The sequence below is a fragment of the Syngnathus scovelli genome, chromosome 14, assembly GCF_024217435.2.
Source record: "Syngnathus scovelli strain Florida chromosome 14, RoL_Ssco_1.2, whole genome shotgun sequence".
Lineage (NCBI taxonomy): Eukaryota > Metazoa > Chordata > Actinopteri > Syngnathiformes > Syngnathidae > Syngnathus > Syngnathus scovelli.
In genome coordinates this window covers 5,106,242-5,129,536 of record NC_090860.1, presented here as the reverse complement: position 1 = coordinate 5,129,536, position 23,295 = coordinate 5,106,242, and the positions used below count along the sequence as shown (strand labels likewise).

At 50.9% G+C, this 23,295-nt stretch overlaps 1 protein-coding gene across 3 annotated transcripts in view; it reads left to right on the top strand.

Moving 5' to 3' along the window:
* akap6 (A kinase (PRKA) anchor protein 6) overlaps positions 1–22,144 on the top strand; it is a 34,649-nt gene extending 12,505 nt beyond the window's left edge. For all 3 annotated transcript variants that reach the window (XM_049740147.2, XM_049740149.2, XM_049740148.2), the window contains 9 exons: positions 6,423–6,538; positions 6,853–6,955; positions 10,639–10,803; positions 14,213–14,296; positions 14,373–14,552; positions 16,090–18,489; positions 18,759–19,715; positions 20,497–20,556; positions 21,382–22,144. In XM_049740147.2, the coding sequence (XP_049596104.1) occupies positions 6,423–6,538; positions 6,853–6,955; positions 10,639–10,803; positions 14,213–14,296; positions 14,373–14,552; positions 16,090–18,489; positions 18,759–19,715; positions 20,497–20,556; positions 21,382–21,414 (4,098 nt within the window). In that variant the 3' untranslated portion in view covers positions 21,415–22,144. The remainder of the gene's footprint in view (positions 1–6,422; positions 6,539–6,852; positions 6,956–10,638; positions 10,804–14,212; positions 14,297–14,372; positions 14,553–16,089; positions 18,490–18,758; positions 19,716–20,496; positions 20,557–21,381) is intronic.
* The last annotated feature ends 1,151 nt before the right edge of the window (positions 22,145–23,295 follow it).

The following is a 23,295-nucleotide window of genomic DNA, read 5'->3' as shown; positions in this document are numbered from 1 at the left end:
CCAATGCGCACGGAGACACACACACGTACTCCTGACGACTCAATTACGACTCCCCCTCGTCGTCCTCGCCCCAACCCCCACCCCCCGCCGCTCTCAAAGCCAATCAAAACCACATTTCAACCTTGTTTCACTTCTTTGTATTCACACACGCTGGCACACGACGGTTGATTTGCACACTTTTAGAAAGCCAACCAAATCTACATGTTCCTTTAAGCTAACAAGTCAAAAGTCTACGATGGATGGATGGACGGACGGATGGATGGACAAAGACAAGTTAATTGAAATGGATGGAGGGATGGGTGATGCCGATGTCATCTCGGCTCCCAGACTCAGCATAAGGGCATAGATGAAGATGTGGCTATTCCTATTCAGAGCGCATTTTGGAAAAGCGCTCTCGACGTGCCGGATGGAGCGTGATGCGGTACCCTCGTTTGTGCCCTCGCTTGTGCCCTCGCCTGTGCCCTCGCTTGTGCCCTCGCTTGTGCTCTGGTTGCCATTTCAGGAGAATTTAGCACGTCGGTGCTGCATAAACATGGTAGAAGCGACTGAGGAGGAAAGAAGAAATGACGTATTGGATGAGTGGATGAAGGGATGATGGAGGCAGGTGTGCGTGTGTCTTTGCACCTGAGAGGCACACGAAATCAGCGCAGATGAGGTCATTGAGCCATCGTTTGTCATCGGCCGCGAGGGGTTCTCATGGGCAGCAAATTCGCCACCGCTCGAGAACGCCGCCGGGGACGCGTCCCGAGGGAGCGCGCGTCATTTGACGGACACCAAACAGGTCCTCACGGGAGCCGGCGCGTTTCATCGTACATCACCGACAATCTGCGTGAGCAAGTTCCTCTAAAAAAGACTGATATCTGTGGCATCATCGCCACCCAAGCGCACAACGACTGACAAAGCAACCCACCGGTCCGTCGAAAGGCGTCTCGGCTGTAACTGGCGAACGGTCTATTTGTGGATCTGGCGACCATTCCTCACCTGGCGACCGAACGGAGGGATGTGTTATTCTGCCCAGCCGGCTCTCGTAAGAAGCCACCTCATCATTTTTGCCGCCACTAACTGTTACCATCTTGTTTAGCACCTTGAAATATTATTCGGGCTGGCTCGGTGTCCCTCAGCGAGCTGAGCGAGGGGGGAAGGATGCCTATCGCTCCATCAGAATCCTTGTTAAATATTCATTGACAATTATTCCGCTTTGACCGGAGAGTTTGATTATGACGAGGATGAAGGCGACAAGACAGCGATGCCGCCCCAGAGAACGGCAAAAAGAAAGGCCCATCCATCGTCTTGAAGTTTAATTGACTGCCGAAATGTCAAAAGCAAGCTATGCCCCGCCCCCTGCACCTTCGCCATTTGATCAAATTAATCCGCCGACACTAGAGGAAGTAACGTCTCCAAACTGATCGCCTCATGTTACCTGACTATTTTGGAAGAGTGTATGTGTCACGTGGTATTCTGGATGGAGGAATGGAGGACAACAGATGCTCGGATTCATTTGATCAATTTTGTTGGAAAGCCTTCATGTTCTCTCTCACACTGACTCGTTTGTTTCCTCCAGTTTTGTGTGTCTTAATTATTTCCTAATTAGCTTGCATGTTAATTAGCATGCTGGCTAATGTTAATTTGCTCCATTAATGGGAGGCGCTGCAGCACCTCCCCCCCCAAACACCTGCCCCCCAAACACCCGCCCCCCAAACACCCGCCGACGCCACTTTGTCGACACCTGACACGTCTTCATCTGAAACACACACAAGCGAAAAGCACGTGTTTGTGAGATGTTAGCAGGTCATTTAGCGCATGGGGAACAGCAGCGCATTGAAGACTGGCGAGCTAAAATGTGACCCGAAACACCCATGTGGGTGGGCTAACTGGTTAGCCACCAACAAAGCTAACAAACAGGCCAACAAGAGAAGCTTACAAGCGAACACCAAAGGTCCTCCATCTTGTTCTGTCCATCCATCCATTGACATCCTTGCTCATATGCATATTTGAGATGTGTTTGTTTAGAAATGCAACAAAGCACGCATGTGCGTGGGCATTTGTTTAGAAAAGCAACAAAACACGCATGTGCGTCATCATCACCATCGGTTTAAAGTCCGTTTTCCAGGCGCCGCTGGGTTGGACTGGGTTCTTGATATAGCTTTCTTCCACCGGGAACGGTCCATGGCCATCTCGTGGTTGATGCCGAGTGCCGTGCGTGGGCACGTGCATGTTCATCTGGCCCTCATATTCACTGTTGCGTCTAAGATCAAAGTGGAGCGTTCATTCAACAGCTTCACATTCCACTATTACTATTACAGTATTGACGTGAGTGCGCGTGTGTGTGTATTTGCGTGCGCCATGCCCTCATTTCCATTATTGATTCTGTATCATTACCCACCGCTCTGCTCTATCAAGACAAAAACACCCTCTTATTCAGGGATGAGAATCTTCCGCGGATCCGCGGATTTCCGTGTTTTTTTTCCGTCGGGAGGATCATTTTCGTGAATCGTGTAGATCCGTTGAGATTTATTTTTTTTTTATATGGGGGGTGGGGTCGGCTGGCAGCAGTATTGCGACAACAGCCGCCTTATTTTCGGCAGCATTTTGGCGCTACTTTGGTCACATCATTTGCCTACTCATTTGCCTAATTAGCAAAAGTTTTCGCCAGCATGGCGAAGGTTTTAGAGGAAAAAAAAGACGAGGATCGTGCCAGGGAAATAGACAAGTCGAACGGGATCAGGAACTGCTTCAGATGGGCATGGCTCGAGAGCCGCGACATCTTACAAATCGGAACACAAAGATGCTCTTAAAGCAATGCGACAGTGAGCGCCCGGCGCGCTGCAGTTGCGCGATCGGACAAAATTAAGCTCCCTGCGCACTGAGGTCCACTTAAATTTTGGAAAGTACATCAGGACTTTAAAAGTATTTTCAAAATTTTAGCGACCGCTCTGTCGCAATAATGCGACCAGCGCGGTGCAGTTGTACGGTCGGCGGCGCGCTACGGTTGCCCGTTCGGCAGTGCGCTGCAGTTGCGCGATCCGACAAAATTAAGCTCCCTGCGCACTGAGGTCCACTTAAATTTTGGAAAGTACATCAGGACTTTGTGGTGAATTGTCTTTGTTGCTTTGCTGGTCTTTAAAAAACACCTGGTGGACGATGGCTGGCCCAGAGAAGGAACATTCCAGTGACACACGGCTGATTGGGAAAAGATTTTATTCAACCGATGTCAGAGTGAAGTTTCTCCAAATATTCGAGTGGCCCAACAGCAAAAATGTTAGCAGCCCCTCCCTTCTGCCAGGCCCCACACCTTTTATACCTGACAAGACGCTGATGTCATGGCTTTGAGTAACAGCTGCGGTTCGAGTCTCAGTCTACTGCTTGCTTTCGATGCCCCTAAAAGGGCATGTACCTGGCTCTCCCTGGTCACCAACAAATGGTCCATCCATATTCTAAGTCCCTATACATTACTGAAACTAAAGCCTCTCTGCCCAGCAAAAATAGCTTATGGTAGTCTCACTGCTGCTAGTTGACCTTCTAAGGCAGGGGTCACCAAACTTTCTTAAACCGAGAGCTACTTCCTGGGTACTGATTAAGGCAAAGGGCTACCAGTTTGACACACACTTCTGAGATAGCCAATTTGCTCAATTTGGCTTTCACTATGTGTTATTATTGTCATTTCCAGTTCACATGTAAGTGTGATTTGAACAGTAATAGCAAAAATACATTCAAATCCGTTCCAGAAGGCGGTTCGAGAAGCGTATAGGTTGAATTCCGAATCTATTTTTCCCATTACAAATAATGGAAAAATGTGTAATCCGTTTCGAGACAAAAAAACCCTGCCTTTTTTAAGCATTTTTTCATTTGCGCATATTTGTCCGATCGCGCAACTGCAGCGCACTGCCGAACGCGCAACCGTAGCGCGTCACCCACCGCGCAACTGCACCGCGCTGGTCGCATTATTGTGACAGAGCCGTCGCTGAAATTTAGAAAATATTTTTAAAGTCCTGATGTACTTTCCAAAATTTAAGTGGACCTTTGTGTGCAGGTAGCTTAATTTTGTCCGATCGCGCAACTGCAGCGCACCGCCGACCGCGCAACTGCACCGCGCTGGTCGCATTATTGTGACAGAGTCGTCGCTAAAATTTAGAAAATATTTTTAAAGTCCTGATGTACTTTCCCAAATTTATGTGGACCTAAGTGCGCAGGGAGCTTAATTTGGTCCGATCACGCAACCGCAGCGCGCCGGGCGCTCAGTCACATTGCTTTAAGAGCGTCTTTGTGTTTTAGGATGGCTTTTCTGCTCCCACTTGCTTTCTTTGGAGGCATGATTAGGGGTTAATACAATCCTCAAAGTAACGAAAATACAATAACAATGGAGTCAGTCGGCATCCGGGCCGCGCGGTTGGGTTTTCTCGGGTCCTCCGGGCTCATCTCCCGAGGTTCGACCCCCAAATTTGATTCGACAACCGAAGCAAAAAAATCTTGAATCTTTTGTTTGAATTCCGATTTGTTCAAAATCCGAGGTTTGACCGTAAAATAAATAGATGCAGCACACTGACAAGTGGCGCTATTTAAGCCAATTTGAGAACAGTCAGGCGGGCGACTCATGCGGTCCTCACGGGCGACCTGGTGCCCGCGGGCACCGTGTTGGTGACCCCTGTTCTAAGGCAACATACAGGGACACATGACAGCTCAAATTTACCACAACTTTAAAAATATTTTCTAAATTTCAGCGACGGCTCTGTCACAATAATGAAACCAGCGCGGTGCAGTTGCGTGATCGGCGACGCGCTACGGTTGCGCGTTAGGCGGTGCGCTGCAGTTGAGCGATCAGACAAAAATGCGCAAATGAAAAAATGCTTAAAGTCTTGGAACAGATTAACACTTTTCCATTATATGTAACGGGAAAATAAATTAGGAATTGACCGATTCGCTTCTCGAACCGCCTTCTGGAATGGATTGTGGTCGAAAACCGAGGTTTGATTGTATTATATTCACCTTGGTAGCCCACCAGGAATATTTTTTTAACAAAACTGTTGAAATTGAGTGATGAAAGTAATGGTTTTGGGATTGCTATACTGCCAAAATCCAGGAGTTTCCAGGGAGCTTTTCCCCCTAAGCCCCCAGGGCCTGTGGGCCCTGTGGCCCCCTAGGGGCCTGTGGGCCCTGTGGCCCCCTAGGGGCCTGTGGCCCCTGCAGCCCCTAATGGGGGCCTGTGGCTCATGGCCCACTGCGGCCCCCATTGGGGGGGCACAGGCCCCTGGCCCCCTGCGACAAGTGGGGGGGCACAGGCCCCAGTGGGGCATGCGGCCCCCAGACCCTGGCTACTTTTCAGTGTTTTTTTTCATTTGCCATTCTCATCCTTGGTTATTGGAGTATCTCCCTATTGGAGTAGCAACAGGCTACAACCCAGGGCCAATAAACATAAGCATAACTCTAGGGCCAACAGTCAAGGGCCAACAGTCTAGCTTTAACAATCTAGGGCCAACAATCTCGGGCCAACAATCTAGTTTTAACAATCTAGGGCCAACAATTTGGGGCCGACAATCTAGTTTTAACAATCAAGGGCCAACAATCTGTGGCCAAGAATTTCGTAGTTTTAACAATATAGGGTCAACAAGCTTGAAGAAAACTCTTGTCCCAATCAACAATACAGAACCCACAAGACGGAGGCTGTAGAACGTCAACAAGATGAAGCCCCGAAAAGCAAGCAAGCCTACATCGCAGAGCGCCGCTCTGCCGCATTGTGATCGGCTGCACCGCAATCTTGCGCTCTGCTCTCGGCCGTCCCCTTCCTTCCACGTGTCATCAGAAAGAAAGAACAATCGGGAGCAGCCGTGAGCAAGTCAGCTGGCTCACAGGTTGTTTTTTTTCCCGCCGCTCTCCACATGTCCGCAGATGATTGCATGCTGCCATTTTGTTTATTAGCTCCCTGATTGAGGCGCACTGCCTCCACAGATTGGATGACCTTTCCGGATCCTTCCGCTAAGTATATGAGACGGTCGACGACGGTGGCGTGTCCGCGCCGGCCTCATCTCCATACAATTTGTACGCAATTACACGCGAGCGGTGGCGAGTGGCCCGGATTCGTGGCGTGAAGCACGTGAAGGAGACTGCTGCTCGCTTCAAGTGCACTGGGCGCGCTCTTCACGCTCAGCCGCTCGCTCGTACCAGAGCTCATTTGTTCCACCGAATGTGATTGGCGCAAACGGTGCGCCTGATTTATATCAGCTCACATGCGGGATGAGGCCGGATGGCGCAGCACCCTTTGTAGCTCCATCATAGAGGCTAATCTGGCACACTGTTCCAGATGTTGATTGCTTTTGACTCCAAAATTTTTAAACATGCTCAACGAGAACATTTAGATCCGACAGAGAAAACAACAGTGTCGCAATCGCAGCTGTGGTCACAAATTTCTTTCTTTGTCCCTCCCTCAGGCAGAACTGGTTTGCAGTCACTATGACGCCCAGCCAGACTCCCTCCGGCAGTTGGCCGCCAAGCTCGCCGGCCTGTGCTACGCCTCGCCCGCCGGTGGGGGGTGCCATGTAGACAGGTACGTGAGCCAGTACCACCGAGTGAATCACTTCTCGTATTTGCTCGATTGAGCGAAATTGGTGAGGGAACGAGTGAGGGAGCGAGCGTACATGCTAAATCCATTGAAGTCGTGCTTGGCTCCTGCAACCCTTTTGGTTTTCTGAGAGGACGGATGTGCGCGTATCTGAGAGCGTTTAGGCTGAGCAGCTCCACAGAAGGACTTGTCTTGCCCCATGTCATTTTGTTCAGAGTCGATTCCAGCGCGCTGTCACACGCCTCCTCTCTGGTACTTGTACCTGTCGGTCCACGTCAGGTGTGTTTTCCCTCCTTCAGCCAGCAAGACTTTGAGCGCACCTACGAGGAGCTGCTGACGGACGCGGACGCCGCGGCCAGCGACATCCCATGGCCGCCCATGTCGAAGCAGCATCTGCCACGGGTAAGACCGCCGTCCGCTCGCCCGCCCCCTCGCCCCTCCCCTCCTCCCTTGCCGTTGGCAAATCAGCATTGAATCGCCAACAAAATGGCACCCGCCAACAGCGACTGGTTTGATAAGCTACACAATAAGCGCACACACAATTAGCAAAACATAAAAACACAAAAAAGAATCCTCACAAATGAAAAGATTCACAAATACACACTCTTAAAAAACTGAAAGACCATCACAAAACAAATGAACACAAGAGATGTACTGCACACGCATGCAGCAAAATGAATGCATACGAGAGAGACGCACAAAAAAGACAAACACACACCTGCATTTCACAATTTTGTTTGAGATTCTTTCTTGTCGCATCTCCAACTTTGACATGACTAATTCATGGTCCAACACACTCAACTGGCCTGCAAATTATTGATAAGTGTAAAGATGAAGCTAATTCCTCCAAAGGAGGCCGGCCAGCTCAAATATTTATCCGCGTATGAATATTCATGCCCCGCATCAATTTTCCATGAGAGAGGGATCGCCGCTGCCGCCGCCGCCACCGCCGCCACCGCCGCCACCGCTGCTGCCGCCACCGCTGCTGCCGCCACCACTGCTGCCGCCACTGCCGCTGCTGCCACCGCTGCTGCTGCTGCCGCCACCCGTTGTTCTACGTCTGCTTCTCCATCTCCGATTTTTGATGCGTCAACTGCGCCACTGAAATATTGATGGTCCTCTCGACTGGGTGCAAGGTCGCCGTCTTGTTGCAAGTCTTGGCGGCAGCCGACAAACGTCGCCGTGCCTTATTAAGATTCTCGCTTCTTGATCAGCTTCGCTCATCTTTCACTGCCGGTGCCATTGTCGAGGTGACGTAGCGCCGGCGACGTAGCAGTGTAGCTTTGAGTTGCTTCTTTTCACGAACCAAAACGTACTACAAAACTTGATTCCATTTTTCAATGATGAAATTAGTCGTTGTTTGTTTCGTCATGGATGAATGGCGGCGCAATGGATGGATTTGGACAGTTTTGATGTCCAACAAGATCGATGTTTGTGTGGCTCACTCGTGTGCGTTCCCTCCGTGTGACCGTTAAAGAACCTCGCTGTTCCCCTCAAATGCTGGGGGACCTCGACCTCGTAACCATAGCAACACCGGGGGCCAACGAAACCTTATTTTCAAGTGTGTGTGTTTCTTGGCAGAGTTCGACACTACTGTTAATTGTGAGCTTGCACCGTGGCACTTCATCCAGTGGGGTGGGGCACTGCGTGCGTGTTGTCAACACCAGCGACTTTGTGGTTCTTGAATGCTCCCACAAAGCTTGCCTGAGTTTAATCGAGTAAAGGGGCCGAAAAGAAAAAGGCAAGGTATCTTCCGAAGCCCTGAGTGCATTGTGGGAAAAAAAAGTTGAGTTTGTTTTTTCCCCTTCTTCTTCTTTGGGCGGTGTTTGCCCACTTTGATGTATAAGATGATCCAGCAAATGTAAATGTCACACAATTAATTTGGAATTTAAGGGGTAAGGGACCTTCTCACACGCACAGGAGGCAGCAGCTAGCATTGTCTTTCCCTTCATCAATCTCATCAGTGTTTTCAAACGGCATTTTAGGTTTTGCTTGTGTTATCTTTGTCTGATACCCGTGCAAAACAACATGGATGGCAAAGAGCAGCTGGCAGCAAGAATGGAAATTTGCAACGGGGGAAGGATGTTTTGGGAGCGAAAATGAGGAGGCTGAAGAGAGAGCAACAGCAATGTATACATGTTCTGTTAGGTTAGACAATCTCACGTGCGTTTTCATGCTCATATCTGTACAATTCTCTTTATTAGTTTATATAAACATAACTGCTCAATCAGAACACGAATACAACACACATAACTGCATGAATGCACACACACACACACACACACACACACACACACACACACACACACACACACACACACACACAGGGGGGTGACACCCCCTGTTAGAGTGGTTCTCACTCTAACTTATTTTGCAAGAACCACACGGGAGACAGTATGCCCTTTTAAACACTTGCAAGTGGAGAGTCATTCGTCGCTGTGCATACGAATGAGGTCTGACTCAGGCCTCTTGCAAGAGCATTTTTATTGAGAGAAACAGGGTGGGGGTGTGAGTGGACAGGATGGGGGTGAAAGCCCTGGCCTTTGATCAAATCATAGCAGGGGTTGTTTTACGATGTTGAGTAAACAGAACAACTTTGATTGCGTCCTCTGCAGCTGGTCAATCAGTTCAAAGGATCTTAGCACTTTCTTCTACTACTTTGTTAAGACAGGACAAGCTAGGTTAATTATTACGGGTTACATTCCAACATAAAAATAGGATCAAACTAATCTATCAACCCTAACACCCCCCACACTCAGGTATCAAATGGTCATGTGACAAGTTCCCGCCTTTCCGGGCAGTATAAAAGAAGGTGACCAGGAGAAGGAAGCTGTTGTTTCATCTGCTGCTGTGCCTCGTGCATTGGCCGCCATTAAACAACCCAAGATCTTGCCAATAAAGAACCAACCCTATACTCCACATCTTTGTTGTTCCTGGCTCAACATCGGACATCCCGCACAACACGCAACAAGGCAAAGAAAAGATGGAAGGATGGAGACAAAGATAAGGAAAGAGGCAAAGAGGGAGTTGAGGAAGAAAATAGAAAGTGAGGAGGAAAAAAGACAGCCCAACCCCAGGAAAGGCAGAATGCGGAAGGGAAGGGAAGGGAAGGGAAGGGAAGGGAAGGGAAGGGAAGGGAAGGGAAGGGAAGGGAAGGGAAGGGAAGGGAAGGGAAGGGAGAAGGAAGTAAGGAGCTCATTCTTGTCTGATGTGGCGAAGGCGAAATGCCCTGTGAGGGCGGACGGCCCGCAAGCAGTGCTGGCGGTAGCCGCACAATTGCGAGCCATACAATGGCGAGCCGAGATCTGAAGGCCCAAATTGCGGGCCGTTGAGTCAGCGTCTGCTCACGGAGGCGCAAGAGCAACTGTTGGACTGCCGGCGTCCTTTTCACTCGCGAGACGTTTGTTTGTGTCTGAGGCTCGCGTCGCCGTCGTTGTCAAACGCTAATGGCGGAGATGAGACACGCACAGATGGTGCTTGGCGCCACGGCATCCGCTCGCTCCATGGGAGACTTTTTTGTTTCTTCCGTGGAACAAAACGCTGCTGCCGTAGCCACCACCACCGCCGCCGCCGTCTTTCATCACGGTGATGAGACGGCGCCAGCTGTGCACGCTGGAATTAGTTGACGCGGATGAGTGGCGTGAGCGAGACGCCATTCGGAGCAAACGCGGCAAAATAAACATTGGCAGCTGTGTTTATCTGAACGCCTTCCTTCCTTGCTTCCTTGATCCGCTGCGACAAACCCGTCATGAGAAATTTCCAGGCTGGTTTCTATGAATTTTTTTTTCATAAACAACAAAGATTTTTTCAATGAACGTAAACAGTTTGTTTGCGTTTATCGCGATTTCTGGAGCGCCGCAGCAAAAAGCAATTGCTTTGCTTTGCTCGGACAAACGATGTTCCAGGAAGATGAAACGTTGCGCTTCCACAACATGAACTGTCGATAGCATCAACACTACCTTTAGCCTGGACGAGAAAACGCAATGTTTGCTTTTGAGTTGCACTTGAAATGGTGGAAACGTAAAAAGCGACGTCGGCATTTGCCAGTCATGACGATTGACGGAAGCCATTGTCTTCACATGCAGAAGATGCACTCACCGCCACCGTCGCTGTGCTCGGATGTCCCGGAGCATCTGCGGGCCAGCATCGAGGAGCTGAAGGCGTGGCTGCGACACGCCGAGCTGCTCATCTTTAACTCCTGCCTGCGGCGGCCCCGGCACCACGCTCGCCAGCAGCTGGCCAGCTTCAAGGTGGGCGATGCCTCTCCTTCACGCTTGTTTCCCTGCTTCCTGCCTTCCTAACTTCCAGTCTTCATTTCCTTCCTGCCTTCCTTCCTCCCTCCATTCACTCCTCCCTTTCTTCCTTACTGCTGTCCTGCGTCCTTGGCGATCTCTTGCCATGTTTGGGCTATCTGTCGCTTGTCGGGTCCCTTTTATCCTCCTTTTGTGCTCATTACCCATTGACTTGAAGTTCAATTGACATGCGCCATGTTTAGCCTGCAACAAGTCCGCCATATCAAATATTTTTGACATTTCTTGAGGAATAGTGCAGCCAACAAAGTTGTGCAAGACAAACCAACTTAAGGCTTGTAAACAATAAATAATAAATGAAGCCAGGCAAAGGCAGCAGTGGCGTGCTGAGCATCGTGTGCGCGTGCTGGCCTTAACAAAGGCAAAGAATGTATGGCAGGAGGAAGGTAGGAACGGTAACGGGATTTTAATCAGCTGGTGTCACACGGCAAACAGCAGCAAGCACCTGGCGATGCCGCGCGCACACACGCAATCAATGTATAAAAATGAGTGTGACATGCATGCAACTTAGGAAACACACGTTGAGCACAAATAGTATGATCCCAAAAAGGATGCGAGGGAGCAGAGAGTCAAAAGTGCTCCGACGCAAACACGATGGCCAAAACAAGTTGAATTGTTTGTTTCCATCCCAATTTTGGCACAGCGCATATTGTCGCAATTTTCAGTGTTGCGTATCAGCTGATGAATTGGGTGTGCCCGACATTATCAAAGTCAAAGTCTGCTTTATTGTCAATTTCTTCACATGTCAAGACATACAAAGAGATCGAAATTGCATTTCCGACTATCCCACGGTGACACGACATATTAAATATTATATACCGTAATTTTTAGGCTAAAAGTCGCTTGGAATATAGGTCGCATTAGCCATAAAATGCACAATAACGTGAAAAAAAACATATATAAGTCGCTCCGGCGTATAAGTCGCATTTTGGGACGAAATTTATTCGACAAAATCCAACACCAAGAACAGACATGAACGAGCAACAACAGGCTAAATGATAGGTATGCTAACGTGACATAAACACAAACGAAGAGCTGAGAACGGGGCTGACGTAACATTCAAAGTTATTAATAAAACTATTACATAAATAACACGTTTATAAAACCATCTGTGTCACTCCAATTCATTAAATCCATCGATCGTCCTTTGTGGGTTTTCTCCGGGCACTCCGGTTTCCTCCCACATCCCAAAAACATGCTTGGTAGGCCGATTGAGCACTCCAAATTGTCCCTAGGTGTGAGTGCGAGTGCGGATGGTTGTTTGTCTCTGTGTGCCCTGCGATTGGCTGGCAACCGGTTCAGGGTGTCCCCCGCCTATTGCCCGTTGACGGCTGGGATAGGCTCCAGCACGCCCGCGACCCCCGTGGGGACGAAGCGGTTCGGAAAATGGACGGATGGATGGATCGTCCTTTGTCAACAATGGGTGCGCGCCGCTGACGGCGCTTGCACTTCAAAATATTCTCCAGGCCCATATAACGATACTATATAAATTAGATATCAAATAACTATTATATAAGCAATAATATTATCAATCCACCTGTGCACTCTAAATCATTAAATCCATCGATCAAATTCCTCATCCTTTGTCAACAACGACCTGACGTCAGCCTCGTCGTTATTCCACAGCTCTAGTATATAACTATATTGTAGCGTTAACAAAGTACAAGGAAAGACGTGGGTTTGGCTCTTTATTTAACAAAACAAACTTCCAGGAGTGTGGCGGCGTAGACTTCCAGCCACGGAGGTGTAAGAGAGATCCATAGAATAGGACCGGGCGTGCGTAAAAGCCATGACCGAGCCCCATCCACCGTCCCCGGACAGCCACCCGGCCGAGCGCCGGCCCCAGACTTCTATCCACGGAGGTGAAAGAGAGCTCCGTAGAGTAGGACCGGGCGTGCGTAAAAGCGATAATAGTGTTTCAAACCTTCTGTGTCACTCCAAATCCTTAAATCCTTCAAACTCTTCGTCCTCCGTGTCACTTACAAACAACAAAGCCGCTAATGATGCCGGTAGTACGTCATCTTCGTTATCCCGTGATCAACCTTTGTCCTTTCTGTAAACAACCGAAGTACAGTAATCCCTTGCTACATCGCGGTTCGTTTATCGCGATTTCACTTTTTTTTTTTTTTTTTTTTTTGGGGGAAACTTTTTGGAAAAATTCACATATAAGTCGCTCCTCATTATAAGTCGCCGCCCCACCCAAACTATGAAAAAAAACGCGACTTATAGTCCGAAAATTACGGTGTATATATATATATATATATATATATATATATATATATATATACATGTATATAATATTATATTGGTCCACGGACAAACAAAACATTCAAGTAAACAATACAAAACGTAAAAACAAGAAGGCACATACAATGAACAAATAAGAGCAATGAATAAATAATAAATAAATAAATAAGAGCATCATGGTTGAAACGGAGCAATTGTGCATACAGCAGACAGTCAGTATATAGCGCAAAAGTACAGGAGGAGTAGTGCAAGGCAGCCAACGTGGCCCAAAAGGCCAGGACGTTATGCAGCCGAGGGTGGAGGGCGGAAAGCGTTTAGGATCCTAACAGCCTGGAGTATGAAGCTGTTGGTGAGTCTGGTGGTGCGGGAGTGCAGGCTTCTGTACCTCTTCCCAGAGGGCAGTAGATCAAACAAAGTGTGAGCGGGGTGACTCACATCCCTCACGATCGTGGTCGCCTTGCAGGTGAGATGGGAGGTGTAAATGTCCTTCAGGGAGGGGAGTGAAGCTCCAATAATCCTCCCAGCTGTGTTCACTCTGCGCTGCAGGGCCTTTATGTTGTATTCAGTGCAGCTTCCACCCCCATACAGCGATACAACTGGAGAGGACGTTCTCAATAGTGCCACGGTTATGATGGCTGGTGGAGCACTTGCTCGCCTGAGTTTCCGCAGGAAGTACAGGCGGCGCTGAGCTTTCATCCCCAGTGATGCAGTGTTGGTGGTCCAGGAGAGGTATTCACTGATGTGCACCCCCAGGAATCTGGTGCTGCTCACTCTCACCACCACAGCACCGTCGATGGTCAGTGGCAGGTGTTGGGTGTGACCCAACAATCTCCTTGGTCTTGCTGACGTTCAGCAGGAGGTTGTTGTCCCTGCACCACGTGGTCAGAAGGTCGACCTCCGACCTGTAAAGAAAGAGTTTTTGGGGCGGAGTGTGGCGACGAAGCGGCGGCGTTTTGCACCCTTGCCGCTTTTGACGCACAAACGCCGACGTCATCCGTTAATACTAACGGGACCGATGGCAACGACGCTAAGCTCTTCGGAGCCGACGGCGGCGGGCGGATCGCTTGTCTTTTTGAAATAGGCTGTCTCTTGTCTCCTGCAGAGTTTGTGTTGGGACGTGCGGGCTCGGCGATGCGGCGTCTCACGGCTTCTGAAGCTTTGCCAGAAGCTCCTCCGGCAGAACCAGGTGGGTACCTCCGACGTCAGACGGGACCTTGCTCCTTTGCGTCTCTTTGATTGGTTGTTGCTGGGTTGGAGCGCAGCCGGGGCCTGAGGCCGAGGCAGAGGCGGAGCGGCGGCGCCAGGCCCTGCAGCTGCTGTCCATCAACCTGGAGCGGAGGTGGGAGGCCGTGCTCATGCACACGCTGCACTGGCACAACAGACTCAAGAGGGAGCTGCCGGGAGAGCCGCGCACGCCGGGAGAGCTCACAGAGCCGCATACGGTAAGAACACCACGCACGCCGGGAGAGTCGTGCACAGTAAGAACGCCACGCACGACGGGAGAGCTGCGCATGGTAAGAACGCCGCACACGCCGGAGCTTTTCCGTTCTTCTAAATGCGTCCAAAGGCTTTTCCAAGAGCAAGAAGCTTTCAAATTGGAACATGGCCTCGCTAAACGGTCGGCACGGCCGATGACAAATGGGGATGACAAATACGGGTGTGGGTACGCCATGAGCTCGCCGAGGCCAGGATTGGTGTGACTTCCTGAAAAAAACGTGACAAGCCTTTAGCTTCGGAATCAATTTGGCGACCTCGCTCAGCGCTTTGGCTTTGCAGACGTTGAATAACGACAGTGAGCTAGCAAGGACAGGGCTAAGCTAACAAACAGGAGCGCTCGGCGGCAAGCCAATGCAAATACTTTGGCCTCCAAAAAAAGCGCGAGGAGAAGCGCCTCATGGTGGTCTGGTGCGTCTCTTTGCTCCCTCCTTGCCGCTCCCTCCTCCTCCTGCCATCGTTTGAGGAAAGGGAGCAACTTCAGCAACAGATTTCCATGCAAAACTTTGAACTGAATTGCGCCGTTAGCCACCTGCAACTTGCACAAGACGCTCGTGGTGATGCTCGACTCAAACTGCAGAGGAAGGACAGACGTGAAATCAGTCACAGATGCTTTTTTTGGTTGTTTGATTGGATGAGGGGCTGAGGGGATGAGGGCCGCCCCTTGCGCTTACGTTAGCCTTATCTGAAATACACAAGTCAACTACACACTGGCGGCTTTAGGAGATTAATAGGCTATGAATGACTTATGTGCTCACCCCACCCACACACACACGTTCATATTACCAAGATGAGGAGCAATTTGTATAATTATGTCCGTGCAAGTGAACAATTCCGGCGTCTAAGCACATTTTGCCACCGCTGAAGATTTTTGGTTGCGTGTTTACGTCCACTCTGAATTATTCATGGCTTTGTTCCACACTGGAATCTTTGTCTTGACTCAAAGGAGCGCTTTGGTCTTCTTTGTGCTGGGCAGCAAACACCCAATCGTCTTCCTGTTTTAATTATATTATTTTAATTTGTGTAATTATCAAACAATTACTTCATTGAATAAATTGGACACTTGTGCAGCATATTTGCTAAGTATTTATGTGAATCATAAAAATATAATTGTTTATATTTAACTGTTGCATCAATTGTATTATTTTTAATAGTAAAATAACACATTCTTTTATTTGTACGAGTTATATTTGATAGAAGTTAATGAAGCAAATTAAAAGGCTAGATTTGAAACTGAAACAATAACAAATTCTCATATGGAGTTAAGTCACTCGTTATTTTATGAAAACAAATGTGAAGACAAATATTTACGTCTGGAGTGAGTCTAACGTTTTCGATTGCATTCCAAATGATACAATTATAATGAGGTGACCTCGTCCAGCAATGTTGCGTCACTTCAAATTTGTCTCGTCTGAATTGGACAGCAAATCCTTTCGTCTTTGTCTCATCTGAATTGGAAACCGTATTCTTTTGTCTCGTCTTCAGGTCCCAAGGACCTCTGTGGAAACAGGCCCATCGAATCCCCTCCGAGTTTCTCCCCACCGAGCTTCTCCCCACCAATCTCCTCTCCACCGGGCTCCTCCCCCGGCAGCCTCGGCTCCCGACGACTCGTGGGAATGGGACGAGACAGATCTGGCAGTGGCGGAATCTCACAAACTGACGCACAAGGAGGCCGGCGTGACGACAAATGTCCCTCCTCAAACGGTGGTCTACCAGGTGTACGGCCTTCACACGGTGGAGTGGGAAAGGCTTCCGGAAGCGACCGAGAGGAAGCAACACACGTTTCACAGGAGCCCGAGCAAGGACTCCACCTTCTCGTCCATGGAGTCCCTCCTGGGCAGACTGACGACGGGCGAGACAGACCTCCTGGACGAGCAAGGTGGCGAGAGGAGACCTGAGAGGGAAGGGGCCAACGACGACCGTTTGTCTGGCAGCGAAAGCGGCATTGTTAGCGACGCCGGAGACATCGAGACCGTACCGTGTCGCCGACTTCTTGAAAAAGAAAGTGTGAACGCGCCCACCGCAGCCATGCTGCACCGAGAGGAGCAGAGAGCCCAACGAGCTGCGCAAGAAGAAGCCGAGCTCAACAAAGGAGATAGTGAGGAGCTGGATAGCTTGGAGCCAAGTGCAACCCGATTTCCGATTTTGGACCAAGTCGCCAGGCCCCACCAGCCAAGCGCCAGTCCCCTCTGGTCTCCAGGCTCTTCTCTGGAGTCCCTCCTGTTGCCGGGCCGTGAACTGTTCCCCTCCAAAGAGCACCTCCATCGCAGCGCCTCCCTGGAGAGCGGCCTGTTTGGCCTTGGCCGCAGCCTGGACGGCCACACCCGCCTGGACGCCGACACCGACCTGGGCGCTGACACCGGCCTACACACCGACTTTGGCCTGCAGGCCGACACCGGCCCGGACAACCACACCAGCCTGGATGCCGACACCGACCTTGACCCGCGCTGGACCGGAGATGAGGACCGCCATCGTCCAGAAGACGCGAGGCTTGGCATCAGAGGACGAGGACAGCTTTCTTCGGGAGAGCTGAGCAGGAGAACTCTGGATCTCCTGAAGCGTCTGGAGAACATTCAGAGCCCGCCAGCCACCAAGATGACTCGCAGCGTTTCGGAGTTGACGCTTGGCAGCCAGACGCTCGGCAGCCAGACGCTCGGCAGCCAGACGCTCACCTCCCCTTGGCCGGGGGACCGACGCTCGCGAGGTTCCCGTGAGGTTCTACCGTCACTCGTTGATGACAACTCTGCCTCGCTCACCGTGCTCCCCAAGCGCAGGAGCCTCCTTCTGGAGGGGGCCAGCAAGCAGAACTCCTACGGGAGGAGCGGCCACCGAGAGGAGGTGGATGCTGTTAGTCTGAGCATGGTGGTCAATGTCTCCTGCTCCGACGACGAGAATGACGGCGATCTCCTGTCCTCCTCCACCCTCACCGAGGAGGAGATGGAAGTCCTAGAGGAGGAGGAGGAGGAGGAGAGGCTGATGCTCGCCTCGTTTGAGGACGATGACCGGGATGACGAGTTGGCCGCCGAGGAGGCCTACGTGTTGGGCTTGGATGACATGAAGAATGAGCTCCAGGCATGTAGGCGATCTCCTCCCGCCTCAAAGAAAGAAGTTGGACTATGGGATGAACTCCAGTGTGGGAGCAACCCTGAGCAAGGACACCCCCTGAACTCTACCAAGGGAGACCACCAAGAGGAGGCGAACCGGAGGCGCTTCATGAGCCAGTTTGCGGATGATGTGGAGAACGGCAACGTGGAGAACGGCAACGTGGAGAACGGCGGCTTGGAAGGTAAAGATGCGGATGACGAGCTCCTGCGAGAAGAGTCCGCTGTTTTCACCAAGAGAGGTGAGCCTCTCAATATGCGAGCAGAATCTCACGCCTTGAGAGGAGTAGCTCTCCAACTCGTCAGGGACTCCTTTACCTTCTCAGCAGCCGAAGAGGATCTTGAGCTGCTTCCTTCTTCACCAACCTGCGAGTATCTGCCGCCCGCTGGTGCCTCCTCCTTCGAAGGACAGCTTATGGGCGAGTTACCCTGCCAGAGCGTCTCCTTCTCCCCCGACAGGAAGGCCATCACCATCCAGGAGAAGTTCAAGTTCTCCTCGCTGGTGACGGAAGAGAGCAGTAGCAAACTCCAGGACAAGCATTCCTGCCACCCCAGCAAAAACTCCCACACTCGCTTGTGCTGCTGGCCCTCCCTGCTCTCCTTGCCCTCCTCACCCTCCCCACCCTCCTCCGAGGAGGCCGTGCACAACTTTGTCATGGAAATCTTGGACTTGACTTCAGAGGCCCGCCAGAGCAAAGAGATTCCTGGACGAGAGCTAACGCAGACCATAGGAAAGTCCGACGCCGAACTAAGCCCCGCCTCCTTCCAGCACATCAGAGAAAAGGTAACGCACACATAAAATACAAACTCTATCAAATCATAAATTAAAGACCGAATATATCAAAAATTACAAATTCTGAGTTCTAAAATACACAATAAAACTAGAAAATCGTCATGACTCAAAAAATGTTGAAATAGAACATGATCAATCTATGAATAATGAAGCAATTTTGCTTGCTGCCTTTTTTGTTGTTTGTTTAATTGATTTGCCCACAATTGAGATGGCTGTGAGTCACTCGTCGTGACCTTTGCATCCTTGTGTGCCGGCTGCAGGTGGCGCAACATTCCCATCGGCCCCTGCGCTTGCGCAAAGGCGACTTCTACGCCTACCTGTCGCTCTCGTCCCACGACAGCGACTGCGGTGAACTCACTCGCTGCGCCGAGGACGGAGTCGCCACCGTGCCTGCACCTTACCTCGTCCCCACTGGGGCCGCCAGCCCCACCCCCTCTCCACCACCCAGCCTGGGTGAGGAAACGCTCGTCCCGGCCTGCACAGAGGAGGCCTACCTGGGCCCGCCGCTCTGCTACAGCTTGCCACCCACCGATAAAGCAAGGGCCTTCCTGGAGAGGGAGGCGCGGCTCCCATGCCCCCAGGAGATCCAGACTGTCACATCCGCTCCGCCCCTTGGCTGCAAACGGCAGATCCCCAAACACTCGCCCGAGGAGAGCCAGAGTGGGGTCTTGGCCCAACCGGAGCCTTCTCACTGCTCCTTGTCAAAGATCCAGCGGGGCTCGCCGCCCGGCAAATCGCATCCGCATGGAGGCTTTCCAGAGGAGGCAGATGTCGGAGACGCCGAGGAGGCCGTCTCGGGTGAAGCCAGGCCGCAGGGGGCCCGGTGCCTCGCGGGCCGCCGTGTGCTGGAGGCGCCTCGTACTGAGGCGCACCCTTATCTAAATCCCCGGGCACGTGTCGCCCCGATAGACTCCTCGGCGGCCCATTGTTTGGCAGATACTAAAAGGCTTCAATCCAATATTGGCGCCGTAATGACCGAGATAAGTGACAGCGGCTCCACGACAAATCCCTCAAAAGAGCCACCCACCCCCACCGCCTCCGCGCAAATTAATCCCAAAATTAACCGCAGGCCGATCAAAGAGGCTGATAGGGCGGCGGGGAGGCGGGGGGAGGTCTACACCCGCGGCGGCAGCGAGCGGCCCCAAGACAGGCCGGCGGGGGCAAGGAGGCGGCTGGACGTGAAGAAGAGCGCACCGCTCGCAGGCAACAAGAACCAGGTCGGTTGGACAAAGATCCCATGCTCGCAAATCTGCTCTGTCGCGTTAATGTGAGCCCAGCCGACCGCGTGATCCACACACCCGGGCTCTCCTCCTGCACCCTTCACACCTTCTTTGATTGATACGAGCATGCTGTTTGTCATTGCGTGTCGAAAGGTGGAGGTGGGGAGGGGCGAGGCTGGAATGCAAGAAGATGGGAAGCACTTTCCCTGTTTCATGGAAAAGCATTAACAGCATATTGGGATTCATTTTTGCCCTCCCGAGCATTTCAATGAATGTACGCAGATTTTCTGCAAAGTCGTCCGTGTTCTCTGTGACTTTTATCCATACTCAATTTAGATTGCGTATGCTTCCTCTCTCCCCCCCTCAGTCCCTCTGGGGTGTTAATGCAAGGTGGGATTTGCAGACGTCTCACTTTCAGGTCCAGGGAACAACATCAGCATAATTACCATCAGTCCCATTTGATTAGGATTCATCAGCCTTGAATTAGCACTTTTTTCTCTCTCGTTTTTCTATTTCCTCATGCAAATCGGCGCGCAGCCTTGCTAGCGCCGCACTTTAGCCACTTTTGCCTCTTTGTTGGCTCGCATAGAAATGAGCCCCTCCCCAAACTGGTGCGCTGTTGCCTTTTATTTGCCGATTTGCCACAAAAAAAAAACCAACAAGCTGATCAGTGCGCCATATTTGGCAAAGATTCAGCGGAACGGCTCGAGTAACAGTGGCATGGTTTGAAAGACGTCAAACCAATAAATGATCGCAATGGCTTTTCTTTCTCTGGCAGGCGAGTGCTGTCAATCAAGCCACACGGGTGCGGAGCCAAGTCTTGGATCGGCCGATCCGAGTAGGTTGCAAACGATGCCGCCGATCCGTCCGTCTTGGATAACGCTTGTCTATGTGAAGCAGGAGGCGGGGTATATAGCAGAAAGCAAAGAACAAAGACTGACGTTGTGAATGTGCGTGCGCGTGCGTGTGCGGCTGGCCTCTGGGTGCCTCTGGGGCCAAGCAAACCTCAGTGACCTGTATGACATGCGCAGGCGCACACGCACGCACCCCCTCAGGGCATGGCATTCGAGTCCCGCTCTGACAGCCCAACAGCTGCAGGTTGTTGTCGGCACACACACACACACACACACACACACACACACACACACTGGAGGACGACGCAGTTATGACAAACCACACAAACACGTGCACGCGATATCTGTGATGCATAAACGTGCTGCCGACCCCCATCGGGTCTTACCCACCTGTTCACGCACACACAGGCTCAATTAAAGCAATGGTGAATGTGGCTCAGGATGTGCTCTGTAACCCAGACAGCAAAAGGCCCTTAAGCGTGTGCGCGCGTGCAAGCGTGTGTGTACACAAGTGCACTCATGTTTCATCGTCCACTGATGCTCAGAAGGTTTCACACACAAGAACGGATATCACACACACGCAAGCAGCAGCAGCAGCAAAGAGGAGGTTGAACTCCACAAGCTTCATGCTATCACACAATGCAAAATACTACCCGCAAGCTCAAGAAAGTAGCAACCAGGTCACACTAGTTTCCAAAGCTCACAGGCAGCAGATTTTTTGTTTCGTGTTTTTTGGACTCGCTCGTTGTTCACAATTTGCCTCACAGCCAGAAAAGCTTATTGGATTCTTCTTTCCTTCTCCCATCCAGACCGGGCCGCCGAGCATCCGGGTCCGTCCATGAGAACAACCGGTGCGCGACCGAGATGAACGAGAGGAAGACGAAAGTTGAAGAAGATGAACAAAGAGCCAATTTAAAGAGAAGACGCTTCGACAATGAGCTCGGAAACGCAGCTGAATAAACAAAATGGCCGCCTGCAAGACGCTCACGAACACACCCACAGAAATAAGCGCACTAACACAGTGCACACACACATAACACACACACACACACTTTTACCACAGGTCCACAACAAAGAGCACACACAAAAATGCGCGCGCGACCAGCGCGAGCATTCATTTTGTCAAGCTGAAAGTTGAGTGTCAGAAGGTGATTTGCTTTGTCTATGCAACGCCGGCGGTGGCGGTGGCCATTTTGCACGGGGCTTGCTTTAATGATTTTGCGTTTTGCTTGGATGAAGATCAAAATGCATTTGAGTCTGTTTGTGCTTTGCTACCTTTTTAGCCACCGTCGGGAGGAGGCTGGAATTTTGTCAAGGTGCAATGCTACTTGCGTGTATGTTTTGTTCTGCATGTCCTGACGTACAATCTGTTCGGGACCTCTGCAAAGGGTGCACTTCTTTTGTTTGTGTTCTGCTCGGGACCGGCGCGATGGCCTCCTTTTGTTTGTGTGCCGCATTTCGGGACGCTGAGCCTTGGTACTAGTTTCCGGAGAAACAAAACAAAGGTTCCTCAACATCCCGGGAGAGACGTGCTTGGCTATGCGCATCCTCAATAAACGGTCGCAATTGTCATCACTCGCCGTTTGTGTTTTTTTGGGGGCTCCTTGTCATGCAACGCTCGACACCAGGCCAAACTGGTAGCAATTAAAAACGAGATCAAAATCAATTCATCAACTTTGGTTTGACTGCAAATATTCTTGTCCTGTCCTCAATCACATCCACTTCGCCGCCTCCTCGCGCCGTGGTTGGACGTTTCCCTTTCCTCGTCACAAGGTCGCCACCAGGATGGTGATGATGGGAATGATGGGATAGGCTCCAGCAAACCCGCGGCCCTTGTGGGGGTAAAATGGATGGGTGATGATAAAAGACGTGTTTGATGCTTATTTTAACGGTGTCCCAATTGAAGGAGCGAGCAAAATGGATTTCTTCTTGGGAACAAATCCTCGGACATGCCAAGAGGACCGTCACGCCAGCCACTGTCATGTGCATTTTCACATGTATGGCCTTCTTGTGTTTGGCCCCACATGAAGTTTGCTTTGCATTCAAATGTGCACATAGATTGCCTTGCTGCTGTTTTGGGGTCCTTTGCACAGGTGACTGTCAGAAACAGAGACTGGGCGACCAAATGCAGCACAAACGTTTATTGAACAGGGGAAAGGGGAAGTGGAACGCTGGACTGCCGGCCTGGCTGGTGTGGCTGAGCAGAAGAGTGCAGCGCGTAGTCAGAGGCAGGCAGGTGGTCAAGGCAGGTGGCGATCAGAACGTGGTCAAGGACAGGCAAGTCATCAGGACAGGCAGCGAGCAAGGCGAGTCGGGTCAGAACACTGGCAAAGTCGGCAACGGGAATCGTTCAGGCAGGGCACCGTGAGCAGTGGCGTCACGGGCAGGGTAAGGAAACGAACTGACAACCACTGGCTTGATTCACTGGGTTTAAATAGAGTGGGCCCAACGAGCTCTGGCAGGTCCTGGTGATTAGCTTGATTGGGGGCGTGGCTGGAAGTCCGGTGACGCAGGCACGTGACAGTGATGGCCTAAAAAAAAAGCATGACACAATTAGCTTCATTGGTGCACAAATGATCACAGATGGTTTCAAATAGGAAGTGAGGGTTTTTCCCTTAGGGGCGGGATCATTTTCCAACCTCCATTTCCTGTCTCAGACATGTATGTGACTTGCTTCAGCTTATCCTTCAGCATTCTGGAAGTCCAATGAGCACATTGCCCTC